The sequence below is a fragment of the Felis catus genome, chromosome E1 (genome assembly GCF_018350175.1).
Source record: "Felis catus isolate Fca126 chromosome E1, F.catus_Fca126_mat1.0, whole genome shotgun sequence".
NCBI classification, from domain to species: Eukaryota; Metazoa; Chordata; class Mammalia; order Carnivora; family Felidae; genus Felis; species Felis catus.
This window is the reverse complement of record NC_058381.1, coordinates 39,749,811-39,764,678: the sequence shown is the minus strand read 5'-3', so window position 1 is coordinate 39,764,678 and position 14,868 is coordinate 39,749,811. Positions and strand designations below refer to the sequence as shown.

General features: G+C 41.3%; 1 protein-coding gene across 1 annotated transcript; it reads left to right on the top strand.

The window, feature by feature from the left end:
* The first annotated feature begins 10,278 nt into the window (after positions 1 to 10,278).
* On the top strand, positions 10,279 to 10,575 carry LOC123381913 (keratin-associated protein 3-3). The gene has a single exon (XM_045044478.1). The coding sequence runs from the start codon at positions 10,279 to 10,281 to the stop codon at positions 10,573 to 10,575; it is 297 nt and encodes a 98-aa protein (XP_044900413.1).
* The last annotated feature ends 4,293 nt before the right edge of the window (positions 10,576 to 14,868 follow it).

Here is a 14,868-nt window from a genome sequence, read left to right as displayed (position 1 = left end):
ATAATTAGATACTGGCTCTTTGTGACAGGCTGAAAAGTAAAAAATTCACTAGGTCATTTTACTCAATAGGTGTTTTTTGAAGACAAGCCACTATACCAAGCCCTACACTGGAAACTGAAGATTAATGTAATATTTTTTAAATGTTTTATTTATTTTAATTTCCATTGCCCCTGAAATTGATTTTTCTTTCTTCCTTAACTGACTAAACAAATTGGTCACTTTGCTGTCATGTAGAAATAATTCTGACTCCTTAACTCATCACTGGTGAAATTCTAAGCTCAACATGCAATGCAATATGGGGAAGAATATATATTCATTTTGATATATGCTGTCTTCTAGAAAAATCAATTCTGAAAAAATACTAGCATTTATTGGGTATTCCTTGCTCCCTCAAGTGAGAATTGGTTTACATTAGTCAGAATTATCTTTAGAAGTTTACTAGCCTAAGTGGCATATCATATCATGGCATTGAAATAAACTGAAAATATCAGGCTGAAGTGCAGTATTCTCCATCCACCAGAAATAGGCACACAATTCTGTTCCTCTTAGAACAAAACTTATACGATGACCATATCATGTATTAATTCATCTCCCTGTTGTCCTGGAAAAATCCAAGCACGTAAGGTTTTTACAGAAAGTACCCAAAGTGCAATCTCGTATATATTCTTGGACTTGCCTTGGGCCTTTGAGCCATTTACTTCCCTCTCTGCCTCAGTTTCCTTGTTGTCACAGCAGACATAATACTCTTGTCCCTGTTTATGTCTCAGGATTGTTGTGAGAGTCAAATGACCTAACGTGTCAACAGCTGCACTCTGGATGGCGAGAGATGCTCACCATTACTGGCACATGATGGTTTCCAGCTTTCTCACCAAAAGGCATCCTTTTATTTCTTGAAAAATATTACTTTTCCCATGTAACTTTTTAACATAATAATTCATGTTTGTTCATAAATACATTTATAAGCATCAGAGAGAATTTTAGGTTTAAAATAACCAAGTTACCTCTTTTTTAGTCAAAATCAAAGCTTAAGGTTTTTATACACGATTGTAAGGGATAAATATTTAGACTTAATTTTTAATACTGGAAATAAGTGTGAGTGTCCTAGTACTACCACTGCGGATCTTCAGGCATTCAAAGACCCTTGGCACTAGTTAAAAAGCCCCAGATATAACCCAGGAGATGTGTGGCTCTGCACTTGAGCTGCCTTTGTGGCCCAGAGCCAGTCACTTGAGCTCTGTGGGTCTCAGGTCTTAAATCAGTAAAATGGGCTGGCTGACCAGACACACTCTAAAGACACTTCCAGCTTGTCTATGGTTCTAGGTTATCCAGAAGCGAGTAACAAGTACTCCATGCCACTAACCAACCCCATCTCACCTTACCACTTTTGCTGTTTTTACTCCTAAGAACTAACATTTGGTGAATATCTACTGGCCATTCTAATATGTGCTTCATGCGCACTATTTCATTCATTTCTAAGAAAAAACACTGACAGGTAGCTACCTTCATTGTCTCCACTTTACAGGAGAGAAAACAAACCGTGGAAGGGACTTATAAAAGTTGCACACATAGTAAGTGACAGAGGGAGGGATTAAACCTGAAACTGCCCGAATCTAAAAGTCGCTTCTCTTCCCGCTACACCAAAGCACACACCTCCTTTGCAGACAGCAGTATGTCCAAGAGAAATATGATTGCATGTGGCTCTCTTTAGCAGAAGAAAGTATATGCCTCTTAACAGTACACTGTCTACTATCTCTCTAAACTGTGTATTTGGTTGTGTGCAGTAACTCAGCTTTCTCTGGGGTGATTATAGTTGAAGACAAAATGAGTGTCTACAGTAAGTCTAGAAAAAACTGTTTATGTTTCTAAAGTGAAAACAAATCATCTTTTTTTTTTAAAGTCAGACTTTAAATACTGATTAGCAACCTCAGCAGGTGGTGGGAAGGAGTATTGACTGGGTCATTAACCTTGCATTGAAATGCAGAACGTTTGGCAACATAACACATTTTCAGGTTTCAATAACCTAGTTCATGGTGAAAACCTACCTGTGAAGTTAATAATTGTTCATCCTTGATAATAGAACCAAAAACGAAGTCATTTCATTTTTCTTTCAAATTGTTGCTGGCCTACAGCCCTTCCTTTCCATCCTCACTGACGGTAGCCTAATTTAGACACTGATCACCAGACCCCTGATCACAGCCTCCTAGTTAATCTTGGCTCAATAATCCTATGCCTCTCCCTTCATCCAAACTATCCCTGTCAGACCAGGCTTCTATCTCTCTATAAATATTGGTTAAATTGAATTGCTCAAAACTCTGGGAAACTCAAGTTGTTTTTTGGTTGTTGTTTTTTACTGAATCAAGGCTAAACTCTTCAGTGTGGCTGTCGAGACCCTCAATAACCTGATATAGTCTTTTCTACCAAATCTTACCTGCTACTAATCTTGGGACAATGTGAGGCCTCCACTCTCATCAGAGCAATGCCCCCTCTACGACAGTCAAGACAGGAGTCTCTGCAACCAGACTGTCTTGCTTTAAATCGTACCTCTATCACTTACTAGTTAGGTGTCCTTGGTCATGTCATCTAACTTCTCCCTGCCTCAGGCTCCTCAACCACCATCAAATAAGATTAAAACTAGCTCTGGGCCCCTGGGTGGCTCAGTTTGTTGGGCATCTGACTTCAGCTCAGGTCATGATCTGACAGTTTGCTGACAGCTCAGAGCCTGGAGCTTGCTTCAGATTCTGTGTCTCCCTCTTTCTCTGCCTCTCCCCCACTTGTGCTCTCTCTCTCTCAAAAATACATAAGATGTTGGGGTGCCTGGGTGGCTCAGTCGGTTAAGCGTCCGACTTCAGCTCAGGTCACGATCTCGCAGTCCGTGAGTTCAAGCCCCGCGTCGGGCTCTGGGCTGATGGCTCAGAGCCTGGAGCCTGCTTCTGATTCTGTGTCTCCCTCTCTCTGCCCCTCCCCCATTCATGCTCTATCTCTCTGTGTCTCAAAAATAAATAAACGTTGAAAAAAAATTAAAAAAAATAATTAAAAAAAAATAAAAAAATACATAAGATTAAAAAAAATTTTCTTTTACTTAAAAAAAATAAAAAGATTAAAATTACCTCTTACCCTTCCTAAGCAGTACAGTTCAGGTTGTGAAAAACTACAAAAGGCTGAGAGAAAACTGTCACCGGCCAGAGGGAACTAAGGGGGTGTGAGGACTAAATGTAATGTGGGATCTCAGACTGGATCCTGGAACAGAAAAAGGATGTTAGTGGAAAAAACAGTAGTGATATCTGAATAACGTCTGAAATTTAATTAACAGCAAGTTACCAATGTTGGCTTCCTAGTTGTGACAAATGCACGATGATGTTGTAAAGATATTACCATTCAGGGAAATTGAGTGAGGGGTAGATAGGAACGCTGTACGGTCTTTGCAAACTTTCTGTGGATCTAGAATTATTCAAAAATAAAAAGCTAATTTCTAAAAAGTATGTACCAGAAACAGATCCATAAATACAGAGAAGTGGTGATTTCCAGAGCGGAGGGGGTGGGGGGGTAGACAAAAGGGGTGAAGAGGGGTGGGAGGTACAGGCTTCCGGTTCACATGGGGATGGGAGTTACAGCACAGGGAATATAGTCAATGGTGTTATAATAGCGTTGTACGGTGACAAGTGGGGACTACACCGTGGTGAGCACAGCCTTAAGTACAGATTCGTCAAATCACTATGTTGTATGCCTGAAAACTAATGTAACACTGTGTGTTACCTATATTTTAATTTAAAAACAAGTTTTAAAAAAGTATACATCTCCTAAAACTGTAGGGAAGATTAAATTAATTAAAACACGTGCAGCCCTTAGAACAGTGTATGCCTACTGTCAACCTCTAGGAACATCTTTTTATACTCTGTGATACTGGGGTGAGGACTCTTACATCCCTCACCTGATTTTCTAGTAGATTCCACCAATAGAGGGCGCTGGAAGGAGCCTACAAGGCCTGGGAAAGAGAGGGTCTTGTGGCCCCAGCAACAGTCCTTTGTTGGCAGCTACAGTGGATTCTGGTCTCCAGCTTCTTTCCAGGCTCCAAAAACGGCATCACGGCACCTCCTCAGGAACACCAGCACCAGCGGGTGACTCCGGCCCCCCACCCACGAAGGCCCCCCGGGACCCCTCCTCTGAGCACCGGCTGGGCAACCCCCGGGGTCTGCACCCAGCTCTGCAGGCCCACTCTCCCACGCACCTGGGTCGTCACCCCCAACCTCCTCTCTGTTCCCAGGCCTAAAGGCTGGTAGCCTGTTTCTTGTGTTTGTTACCTCAGTTTTCCTTTTTGGCTTTTTCAGTCCTCTGATACCTATTTAACCAAGCCCCCGCCCTCAAATGCTCTCTGTTGAAACACTTTTTGTGAGGTTTTCTTGTTTGCTTGTTTTCCTGACAAAACTTGACACAGAAGCATTTTGATAAATGCTAGCTGTCATTGTTTTCCAACCTTTCTTCCTCAAACATTCATTCTATGTGTTCCAGCCCTGAGACTCTCTTCCATGAGCCAGGCCCCAGGGTTAGGCACTGCAGAAACCAAGAAAAATAAGACATTGCCTCTGCTTTGAAGGAGAGTACATTCTAGTTAAGAACCAACATGTGTACAAAAACTGCAGCCAAGTTTTATGGGTAGTGAAGGGGTGCAATCGAAGCACAAGAGGCGTGGCCAACCCTACCAGGGGCAGGGACAGAGCACAAGGCCAGAACAGTGCCACAGAAGTCACTGTTTTCCTTGTGCAAAGGCACTTACCTCTTTTCTAAGCTTTGTCTGGTCAAAACAATTTACTCCAAACCCTCCAGGCAGGCGTCTCTGATCACTAAGCCTCTCCGCTGTATTTCCTCTTGTGAGCATTCTAACAGCACCCAAGGGAGAAACTTCACTGATGAGAGAACTCTACCACGCCATACACAAGGCTGAATGATTTGCATAAGCAATTCTCATTTAATTTTTATTCAGTGCTTGCAGTAAGACTACAGTAGGTGAATATTTCTGTGGTTGAAAACCAAAATTTGCGGTCGAAAACCAAAGCTCAAATCACTTGATCTAGGTCTCACAACATGTACCTTATAAGGGATTCAAACCTAACTCCAGAACTCTTCCCATTACTAGTCTTGTAATTTAATTGTACATCATTTAAATCATACGCAAAGGGATTTCTAACCTTTTCCATTAGACCAAGCACTCCTGGAGGACAGGCACCATGCCTTCTCTTTTTCTATCTCTACCACACTCTTTTTTTTTTTTAATGTTTATTTATTTATTGAGAGAGAGCGAGGGAGGGGCAGAGAGACAGAGAGGGAGACACAGAATCCGAAGGAGGCTCTGGGCTCTGAGCTGTCAGCCCAGAGCCCGACGCGGGGCTTGAACCCACAGACTGTGATCTCATGACCTGAGCTGAAGTCAGACACTCAACCGACTAAGCCACCCAGGCTCGACACTCTTCAGACTCTACCATACTCTTCAGACTATATTAGAGACTGAATAAATATTTGGCTTATAATGAATGGATTTGCTGACCAGTATCCTTTACTGTAGTTATGTACTAGCTTTGGCCATGACATGTTAACACTATCACTGAATTAAAGTGGAAGGAATTTTAAAAATGGTAAAAGGTGACTACTGAAAAATGAAATAGGCAGGTCAGCAGTTTGGTCATTCTGAAAAGAAAACTTTTCATGCTGTTTTGCAAAGAGATGCAAGCTCATTTTTCAGACCATACATAGTCTTATGAACCTATGTTTTAATATGTTCAGGCTTCTGGTTAAAAAAGCCAATGTCCTCTGTAAAACTGAGAGCTTATTTAAATGTTTATACATAATTGCATACATAGACAATGCAGCAGATCGGTACAGAAAACATCTAGCAGCCTCTGAACTTCCCAGTCAAGATCATGTTTTCTATCTTCGGTACTCATTTACATCTTCACATCCTTGAAAAGACAGCAAGGTGACTCTGGTAGGGAAAAAGTCCCACCACAGGTTGTGACTTCCCAAATACATCCAGATCACACGTTTTGAGAAGGATCATTTCTTACTTCTCAGAGAAATCACTCTTGATTCTTTACACTCAGCAGTGATCATTTGTAAGGACAAATTCTGGTCGGTAAAAAAGAGGAAATGCAGAAGAAACCCTGAAGTATTTACCGGTGATGGAGTTAAGTGGAGAGCCTACGCTGGTACCACTTTGAAACTGCAACAGAAAGCACGTTTGAATGTCGCAACACAACCAAATAAAACTGAAGGAGAGCTCCTCTCGCATCTGGTAAATAAGTCAGTGAGTTATTTGTATGGGATTATACAAACAACAACAGGGAAACATTCTGGTGGACAGAAGCCGTGTTCCCTGAGGCTTCTGGTGGATATAAAGGACACAGAGGACAGCTTCGTACAAGAAGATCTTCCTTTGCACCAAAATGTCTGGCTGTGAGTCTTGTCACCAAGGCTGCCGCAGCAGCGTCCCCACCGGCCCCGCCACCACCACCTGCTCCTCTGACGTATGCTGCCGGTGTGGAGTCTGCCTGCCCAGCACCTGCCCACACGCCATCAGCCTCCTTCAGCCCACCTGCTGTGACACCTGCCCCCCACCCTGCTGCGTGCCTGACTCCTACGTGCCATCATGTTGGCTGCTCAGCAGGGGCCACCCTGCTCCAAACCTGAGTGGGATCTCTGTCACAACCTGTGTCCAGCCCTGTGAGTGTGGAACACCGTGCTGCTAGCCAAAGAGATTTCCAAGAGCCTGGCCATGTCACCCTGATGGACCATCACAGTCCTTAAGAGATGCTCAGCAAATGGTCTTTAATTAGAAGCTCTGGAAGAGGGTGGCTCTTGGTTGAGCTTCCGACTTCGGCTCAGGTCATGATCTCACGGTTCGTGAGTTCAAGCCCCACATCAGGCTCTGTGCTGACAGCTCGGAGCCTGGAGCCTGCTTCAGATTCTGTATCTCCCTCTCTCGCTGCTCCTCCCCCATTCACACTGTCTCTCTCTGTCTCTCAAAAATAAATAAACATTAAAAAAAAAAAAAAAAAAAGAAGCAGCTCTGGAAGAAAATGTTCTGAGCCTGTGCCCTCAGCTTTGCAGAATTGTTCAATGTTCTGAATGATGGTTTCCAGTGAGTAGTTGAGTAAATGCTGTCATGGACCTCCTCACTTTAAAAATAAACAAACACCACTGTGCCCCAAACCATGTGCTGTCTCAGTGATATAATTGCCAAACAACTCTTGACACGTGTGCACATGATAAACCTATAAATATGTCCAGCAGAATTACACTAACTGATGACATCAACATAAATCTCATAGGCAAAAGAAGGCCTCACAAGGATATGTAAACACCTGACAAAAATTGCCTAAATAGTAAAATATATTAAGCTCTAAGCTTAAAGTCATTTTCAATTCCAAGGTCAGCACCTACTTTTAATTTTAATGTTTTCCCTGCCTCTTTAAGTAACTACCTCACACACCTTCTTTTGAAGATTCTGAGAGGCGCACCCAGGTGGCTCAGTCGGTTAAGCATCTGACTTTTGATTTCAACTCAGGTCATGATCCCAGGGTTGTGGGATTGAGCCCTTCATCGGGCCCCATGCTCAGCATGAAACTTGCTTAAGATTCTCTCTCTCTTGGGGCACCTGAGTGGCTCAGTTGGTTAAATGTCAACTTCAGCTCAGGTCATGTTCTCATGGTTCGTGAGTTCCAGCCCTGCATCGGACTCTGTGCAGAGCCTGGAGCCTGCTTCAGGTTCTGTGTCTCCCTCGCTCTCTGCCCTTCCCCATTCACTTTCTGTCTGTCTCCCTCTCAAAATAAACAAACATTAAAAATTAAAAAAAAAAATAACTCTCTCTCTCTGTCCCTCTGACCCTACCCCCAACGTGCACGTGTGTGAGCATTTTCTCTCTCTCTCTAAAAATAAAAATAAAGATTCTGAGAAACATCAACATACTCACTGAAGAGACCCCAAAGACTGAGCTGAGCCACACTTTTTTCATTACTCATTTAGGTGAAGCTCTGAATGTAAAACTGTTTCAACATCTGTAAAGCACTTCACAGATGAAATCGCTCTGCTTATGGTAACTGTTATTATAAGAGGTAATTCTAAAAATAAATACATAGGGTTTTTTTTCCTTCTAATTTGTAATTTAACCCAATTCCATACACATTTATCAAGCGCCTACTGTGTTCCAGGCACTCGCCTAGGTGCTTGACAGAGACTAAGAAGATGAAGACACAATCCCCACTTTTTCAGAGAGTTTGCACACTGGAGTGAGGAAGACAAATAAATGATGAACCATAATATACAACAGACTGAAATGAGGTCTAAATGAAGAGATAGGAGACACACTTTGTGAAAGCAAAGGATGAAAACATCTAGAAGAACCACCTAAAGGTTCACGCGAAGGAGATACTGGAGTTGATGCTTGAGGAATGAGCAGGATTTGAGAAGTACAGAATCGGGGAAGGACACTGCAAGGAACAGTGTGGCCACACCCAGAGAGATGTAAAGTGCCTTGGAGGCACTAACCTTCATTTTTACTTGATATGCTTTGTGATACATATCCATATTTAACCAAAAACCAAGCCAACTTCACTAACAGGTTCTTCTTCTCATAAAATGCATGAGGCTTATTTACCAATGACATTGAGTATTTCCCACTGATTTGCTTCAGCCAGGTTTCTTCTCTACTAAACAGGCCAAGTTGGTTTTCAGTCATGTCCCCTCAGAAACACCCCAGGAAAGAATCTGTCCTTCGTGTTTACTCAACAACAATTTGCCATCCAACCAACGAATTACATAATTTAGATTCTACTGGCTGAATAGTTTTGTGCTGATCAAGGGGAAGGAAGTATGTGAAGATGCTGGAATCAGGATATTACACACTAGAGATAATTATTCAGTCCAACTTCCTCATCTGCCATCCTACAATACAGCAGATCAAGGTCAACCGAGGTGAAGAATGTTGTATAAGGCATCCCTCAAAGGAATTTACAACCTAATTGAAGACCCAAGATATGAAAACAAATAATCAAGCAGAGTAGGGAATAAGTCAGTGAAAATAAGGACTCCTATCGTTCTAAACCACATCAGATCAGATAACCCTTCCAGAACCCACTGTTGTTTTGTAAATCTTATGACTTCTCCTTCTTGTTCTTGGTTCAACTTATTTTAAATGAAGCATTAGTTTGAAAATGAATGAAGATGAGGTGATTTCTTTTAATGGTACATTTAACAAAACTCAGCAGCTGGGGGGCGCCTGGGTGGCTCAGCTGGTTAAAAGGCTGACTTTGGCTCAGGTCATGATCTCAGGGTTCCTGAGTTTGAGCCCTGCATCAGACGCTGTGCTGACAGCTCAGAGCCTGGAGCCTGCTTCAGATGAGGGGGTCTCCCTCTCTCTCTTCCCCTCCCCCACTCACATTCTGTCTGTCTGTCTCTCTCTCTCTAAAAAATAAATAAACATTAAAAACTTGTTTAAAAAAAGCCAGCAGCTGGGTGGATCTTTCTTCCTAGTGAATTTACATTTTAACTCACTACAAGATTGGCATAGCTTTGAGAATAAAGACTGTTTTTAAAAAAAAACATAGAATAATACAACCTTTTAAGACTCATTATAGATTAAAAATAGACTCATTATAGATTAAAGGGGTTTCATCGTATTCCATTTGGGCTGTCACCCTGCTTGCTCAATAGAACCTGAATTCTATCCTCAATAAACAAGGTAACTATGTCTGAGATTCATATCGTCATATGCAACATTCATCTATAAGTGTCATGTCCTTGTTGACTTCACTGAGAAAATGGTCCAATTAACCATTTGAGTTGTATGTTCTGATATTAGTAATTAAAAATTGTATGTTATGCATATTATTTTAAATTAAGGGGGAGAAAAACAAGGAAAAGAATACAGCCTCTGAAACTATAGCTGAATTCAGTCACTCAGACTGATTATCCATATTTCATGTAAGGTTTGGCATTCCAAGACCCTGTGAAGATAAAATGCAATCATCTTATGACAAAAATGACAAGTCAATGAGTCAAAAACATGATGTATCTTAGTAAGGGCACGACTCTTAATGGACAAGTAAATACCAAACTGATTAGAGAATCTCAGCGAAGAGGGGTGGGATAAACAAAAATGACAGGAAGCCTTCTGGTTGGACCAACACCCACTGAGGACCATATATAAGAGCCCCAAAGCAAGAGGAGACATTTGTATCTCAGAAACCTCATCTTTCCAAGAAACCAAAAGCAAACCAGATTCCCAGCGCCATGGCTTGCTGTGTCCCCTGCTGCTGCAGCGTCCCCACCGGTCCCGCCACTACCATCTGCTCCTCTGACAGATGCTGCCGGTGCGGAGTCTGCCTGCCCAGCACCTGCCCACACACGACTTGGTTACTGGAGCCAACCTGCTGTGACAACTGCCCCCCACCCTGCCACATTCCCCAGCCCTGTGTGCCTACCTGCTTCCTGCTCAACTCCTGCCAGCCCACCCCGTGCCTGGAGACCATCAACCTCACAACCTATACCCAGCCCAGCTGTGAGCCCTGCATCTCAAGCTGCTGCTGAGCGATGGCTGCTTTGCTCTGTGCCTGACAATGAAGAACCCAAAAGCTGTCTACTCAGTATTCATTTGCCTCAGTAGTTGATCATGATGTTGAGGCAGACCAGATGGCCCAGATATGGAAAACCTACCTTTGATTTTAATGGAAAGAAAATCAAGAATTTCTTTATGGTTATTTGCCTGAATAACCATTTGGTTCATTTGGGCAGGTGAACATCATCTATTATTGAAATTCTACTGAAATCTGTAAGAACCCAGACTATATTTTCTTGGTCATGTTGCTTCTTGGATCCCATTTCTTATAGTGGATATTTTCACAGAGTAAAAAAAAAAATTCTTGATGGGTTTTCCAATAAACTTTATTTCTCTGGCAAGATATGTTGCTTGTTTATGTTAGAGTTTTGGGTATATTTCCTTAATTTAAAAAAAAAAAGGTAAAAGATAAGATGATTATTGTATTTAACAAAAAAAACAGAACAACCTTCTAAAAGAATGACTGGAACTAGCTAGCTTCTAGGCTGCTAACTTCAAACTGGTTAGCTTTTCCATTCTCCCCTTTTCCTCAGACAAATGCAATTTGAAGTGAGCCAACATTTACTTAACCTACACTTTGCTGAAGAAATCACATTATTAACTCACACAATCCTTAAAACATCACTAATAGATGAGAAAAATGAAGCTGTAAGAGTTACTCAACATTCTCAAAGTTACTTAGTAAGAAAGCCAGAATTCAGCTCCTCGTGTGTCTGACTTTAAAGCCCTATTCTTTCTGCCATATCACAGAGCCTCCAACTCTAAGGACCAGAAGCTGAACTGACAGTTATGGCCTCAACTTACAACATGCAAGAGAAATATAAAATGTAAGAATCTTTGACAAAATCATCACATCCAATTTTAATAGAAAAGGATCTAGTGGCTCACAGATTAAAAGTGGCAGGTATTCAGTTCTAAGACCGAGTCACTTAGTAGGCCTATCAATTTCAACTTCATTTCCCTTAGAGAAAACTTAAGTGGTCAACTCCAGTAGCAGGGCACTAGGAATATATTTCTACTGGCCACCATCAACAGAATGCCAAAACTCTTTACGAAATGGGCTGAGAACTGGAGCTAAAAACTTGATTAAACATGATTTAATCTATGACTTAACTGTACTTCTTTTTACCAGCCTACTTCATTTTATCTTAAGCAGATTATCCTTTGCCCTGCCTTAGAAAGATCACACATAGAATACATATACAACACATATTACGATGTATGTATGTATGATGCATGTATAATGTATATAAGTATCATTGATATATAAAGGCACAAGTCAAAATCTGAAAAGTATTGAGCTAAAACCAAAAGAGTATTTGTGAAAAAGAAAAAGGCAGGGAAGGGAAGCAGCAAGTGCCTATAAATATACAAGTTTCTAGGGGCACTGGGTGGCTCAGTCAGTTGAGCATCCAACTTCAGCTCAGGTCATGATCTCACAGTTTGTGGGTTTGAGCCCTGCATCCAGGTCCAGGCTGACAGTGTGGAGCCTGCTTGGGATTCTCTCTCTCCCTCTTCCTCTGCTCCTCCCCTGCTCATGCTCTCTCTCTCAAAAAATAAACAAACATTAAAAAAACATTTTTAAATACATAAACATGTTTCTAAATACCCTTAGTGTGCGTGTCAGTCCAGTCCCTCAAGAATGAGATTGCTCACAGGATCTTATAGGCTCATTAGTGGTTTAAATGAACAGAATTTAGCAGCCATGGGGTACATGGGGCACAACCTAGAATACTGCCAACAAGTGATTTAGTTCATTCACTCATTCATTTGGCCAATATTTCATGAGTGCTTCCCTTGTGCCAGGCATCATATCCGTGCTAAGGATGTAAAGATAAAAGAAATGTTATTACCTCAAGTGCTCTCAAGTTTCTCTCAGATCTGGTGAGGGAAACAGACAAGTTACTGTAATCACAATACATGTGGCCTACATATGGCAGATGGGTATATTTATGATGCCATGTGGTTCCTGCTGTGACTGAGATATGAGCAGCACAGCATGCAAGCACACAGAAAGAGTAACTAAAACCCAGATTTGGTGATTCAGCGTCAGGGTGAGGGATAGTTATGGAAAGCCACCAAGCTATCCAGGCTAAGTGTTAAAAGATGACCAGGCAGGGGCGCCTGGGTGGCGCCGTCGGTTAAGCGTCCGACTTCAGCCAGGTCACGATCTCGCGGTCCGTGAGTTCGAGCCCCGCGTCGGGCTCTGGGCTGATGGCTCGGAGCCTGGAGCCTGTTTCCGATTCTGTGTCTCCCTCTCTCTCTGCCCCTCCCCCATTCATGCTCTGTCTCTCTCTGTCCCAAAAATAAATTAAAAACGTTGGAAAAAAAAAAAAAAAAAAGATGACCAGGCAGGAGAGGTGAGGAGCGGCTGCTCCAGACAGAACAGCACCTTACTAACTCATGAATTGAATGCACTGAAGATGGGGAGAAGAGGAGGAGAGGATAAGGAGAGAAGAAATACAAAGACTTCTGAGGTTGGGGCTCCTTAAGCAAAGGGTTTTAAGCCTGAAACCTCCAAGCAAAGAGTTCTGAAGCAAGAAACTAACAATCATATTTTGCTTCTTTTTATTATCAACCTTTAGTTTATGTCTTCACTATCACAGACAGCCCTGTAGGGGTCAAGGGCAAGCCACCCCAAAATGTGCCATCTTGGCATACTGATTATTGTAACTAAAAATTACGTAAGAAACAGCCTATGCAAGCACATTCAGACCCTCCTCTGTCCATGAGAAAGCAGGAAATAAATTTCCCATGGGAAAGGTACCCTCCCTGCACAATGAGGTAGAGACATCCTTATTATCACCAGAGAGGAAATTTAGAGCTGAGAAGGCTGTATAAAGAAACCTTGCTACCTTTTACTAATTTACTACCAGAGCCCTAAGTCTGTTTACAATTCCTTACTATTTGAAGCTCCCAAAGTTAAGTTTTCTTTGACCTGTCAATTCCTCATATATTGTTTCTTTGTCTAAAAAGTATAAAAACTGCTTGCCTTGTCATTTCTTTAGGTCTCAATTCCATTATTGGGCTTCTGTGTGCACATAATAAACTTTGGTATTTTTTCCTGTTAATCTGTCTCATGTAACTCTAATTCTTCGGTCAGTTGAAGGACCGTCAAGGGTAGAAAAATTTTTCCTTCCCCACACCCCCTATGATTATAGACGGTATAATTAAAACTGGGCAAGTGTGTGTGTGTGTGTGTGTGTGTGTGTGTGTGTGTGTGTGTGTGTAGACTTTCAGCAATTTGAAAATCTATCTAATCAAGAATAACCATGTTTTTCCTGCATTCGCTCAAAGGAAAAGGGTACCCTTTATTTCTAAAATAGAATGTTTAGTATCTCTGACACATACTAAACTTAAACCACAAAAAAGGTAGCTCAATCTCAATTAAGTCCTATATTTAGTTTTTTAACAAGTCAGTCACGAGACCGTCTAAGGCAAATTAATTCACCTCTCTAGGATTCACAGTCATAATTTACAAATAAAGGATTGTTATCCCCAGGTCACTTAGACCATTGGCAAAGAAAAGAAATTTTATTAAAGTACTATATGTCTTTTCAATAAAAGAGATGAGTTTATCATAAACTTTTTATTTTATAAGTTTCTAATCTATAACTTTAAATCTTATTTATAATTATGGAAACGTAACATTCTACACAGAACAGTACCAATTTCTTTATCCTCATAAGCTTGACTTAAAGTAGTATTGCATTCTAAGTAAGACAACACTCTCTTTTTGCCATGAACTTCTGCGAGAAACTGCAAACCTCTCTGCGATGTTTTTCTTAAAATCTCAAAATAATTTCCTTTTGCTTATAATTTTTATGATTTTAGAGCCCTTCCTATCATAACATACAATAACAGTAACTTATAATAATATATTCACAATAAACCTTCCATCAGACTCCAAGTTCCATGAGACCAAGAATGATGTCTATTTTGTTCACTCTCTTATATCCAACATTTATCACAGTGTTTGGCACATGGGAACTGTTGGATATATGTTTATTAAATTATTTTTAAAATACTGAAGATATAAGGGTGCCGGGGTGGCTCAGTTGGTTAAGGACCCAATTCTTGGTTTCGCTCAGGTCATGACCTCATGGCTTGTGAGATCAAGCCCCACATCGGGCTCGGCACTGACAGTGTGGAGCCTGCTTGGGATTCTCTCTCTCCCTCTGTCTCTGCCCCTCCCTAGTGCACATGCTCTAAATAAATAAATAAATAAATAAACTTTAGAAAAAAGTTTTAAAACAAAATTTTAA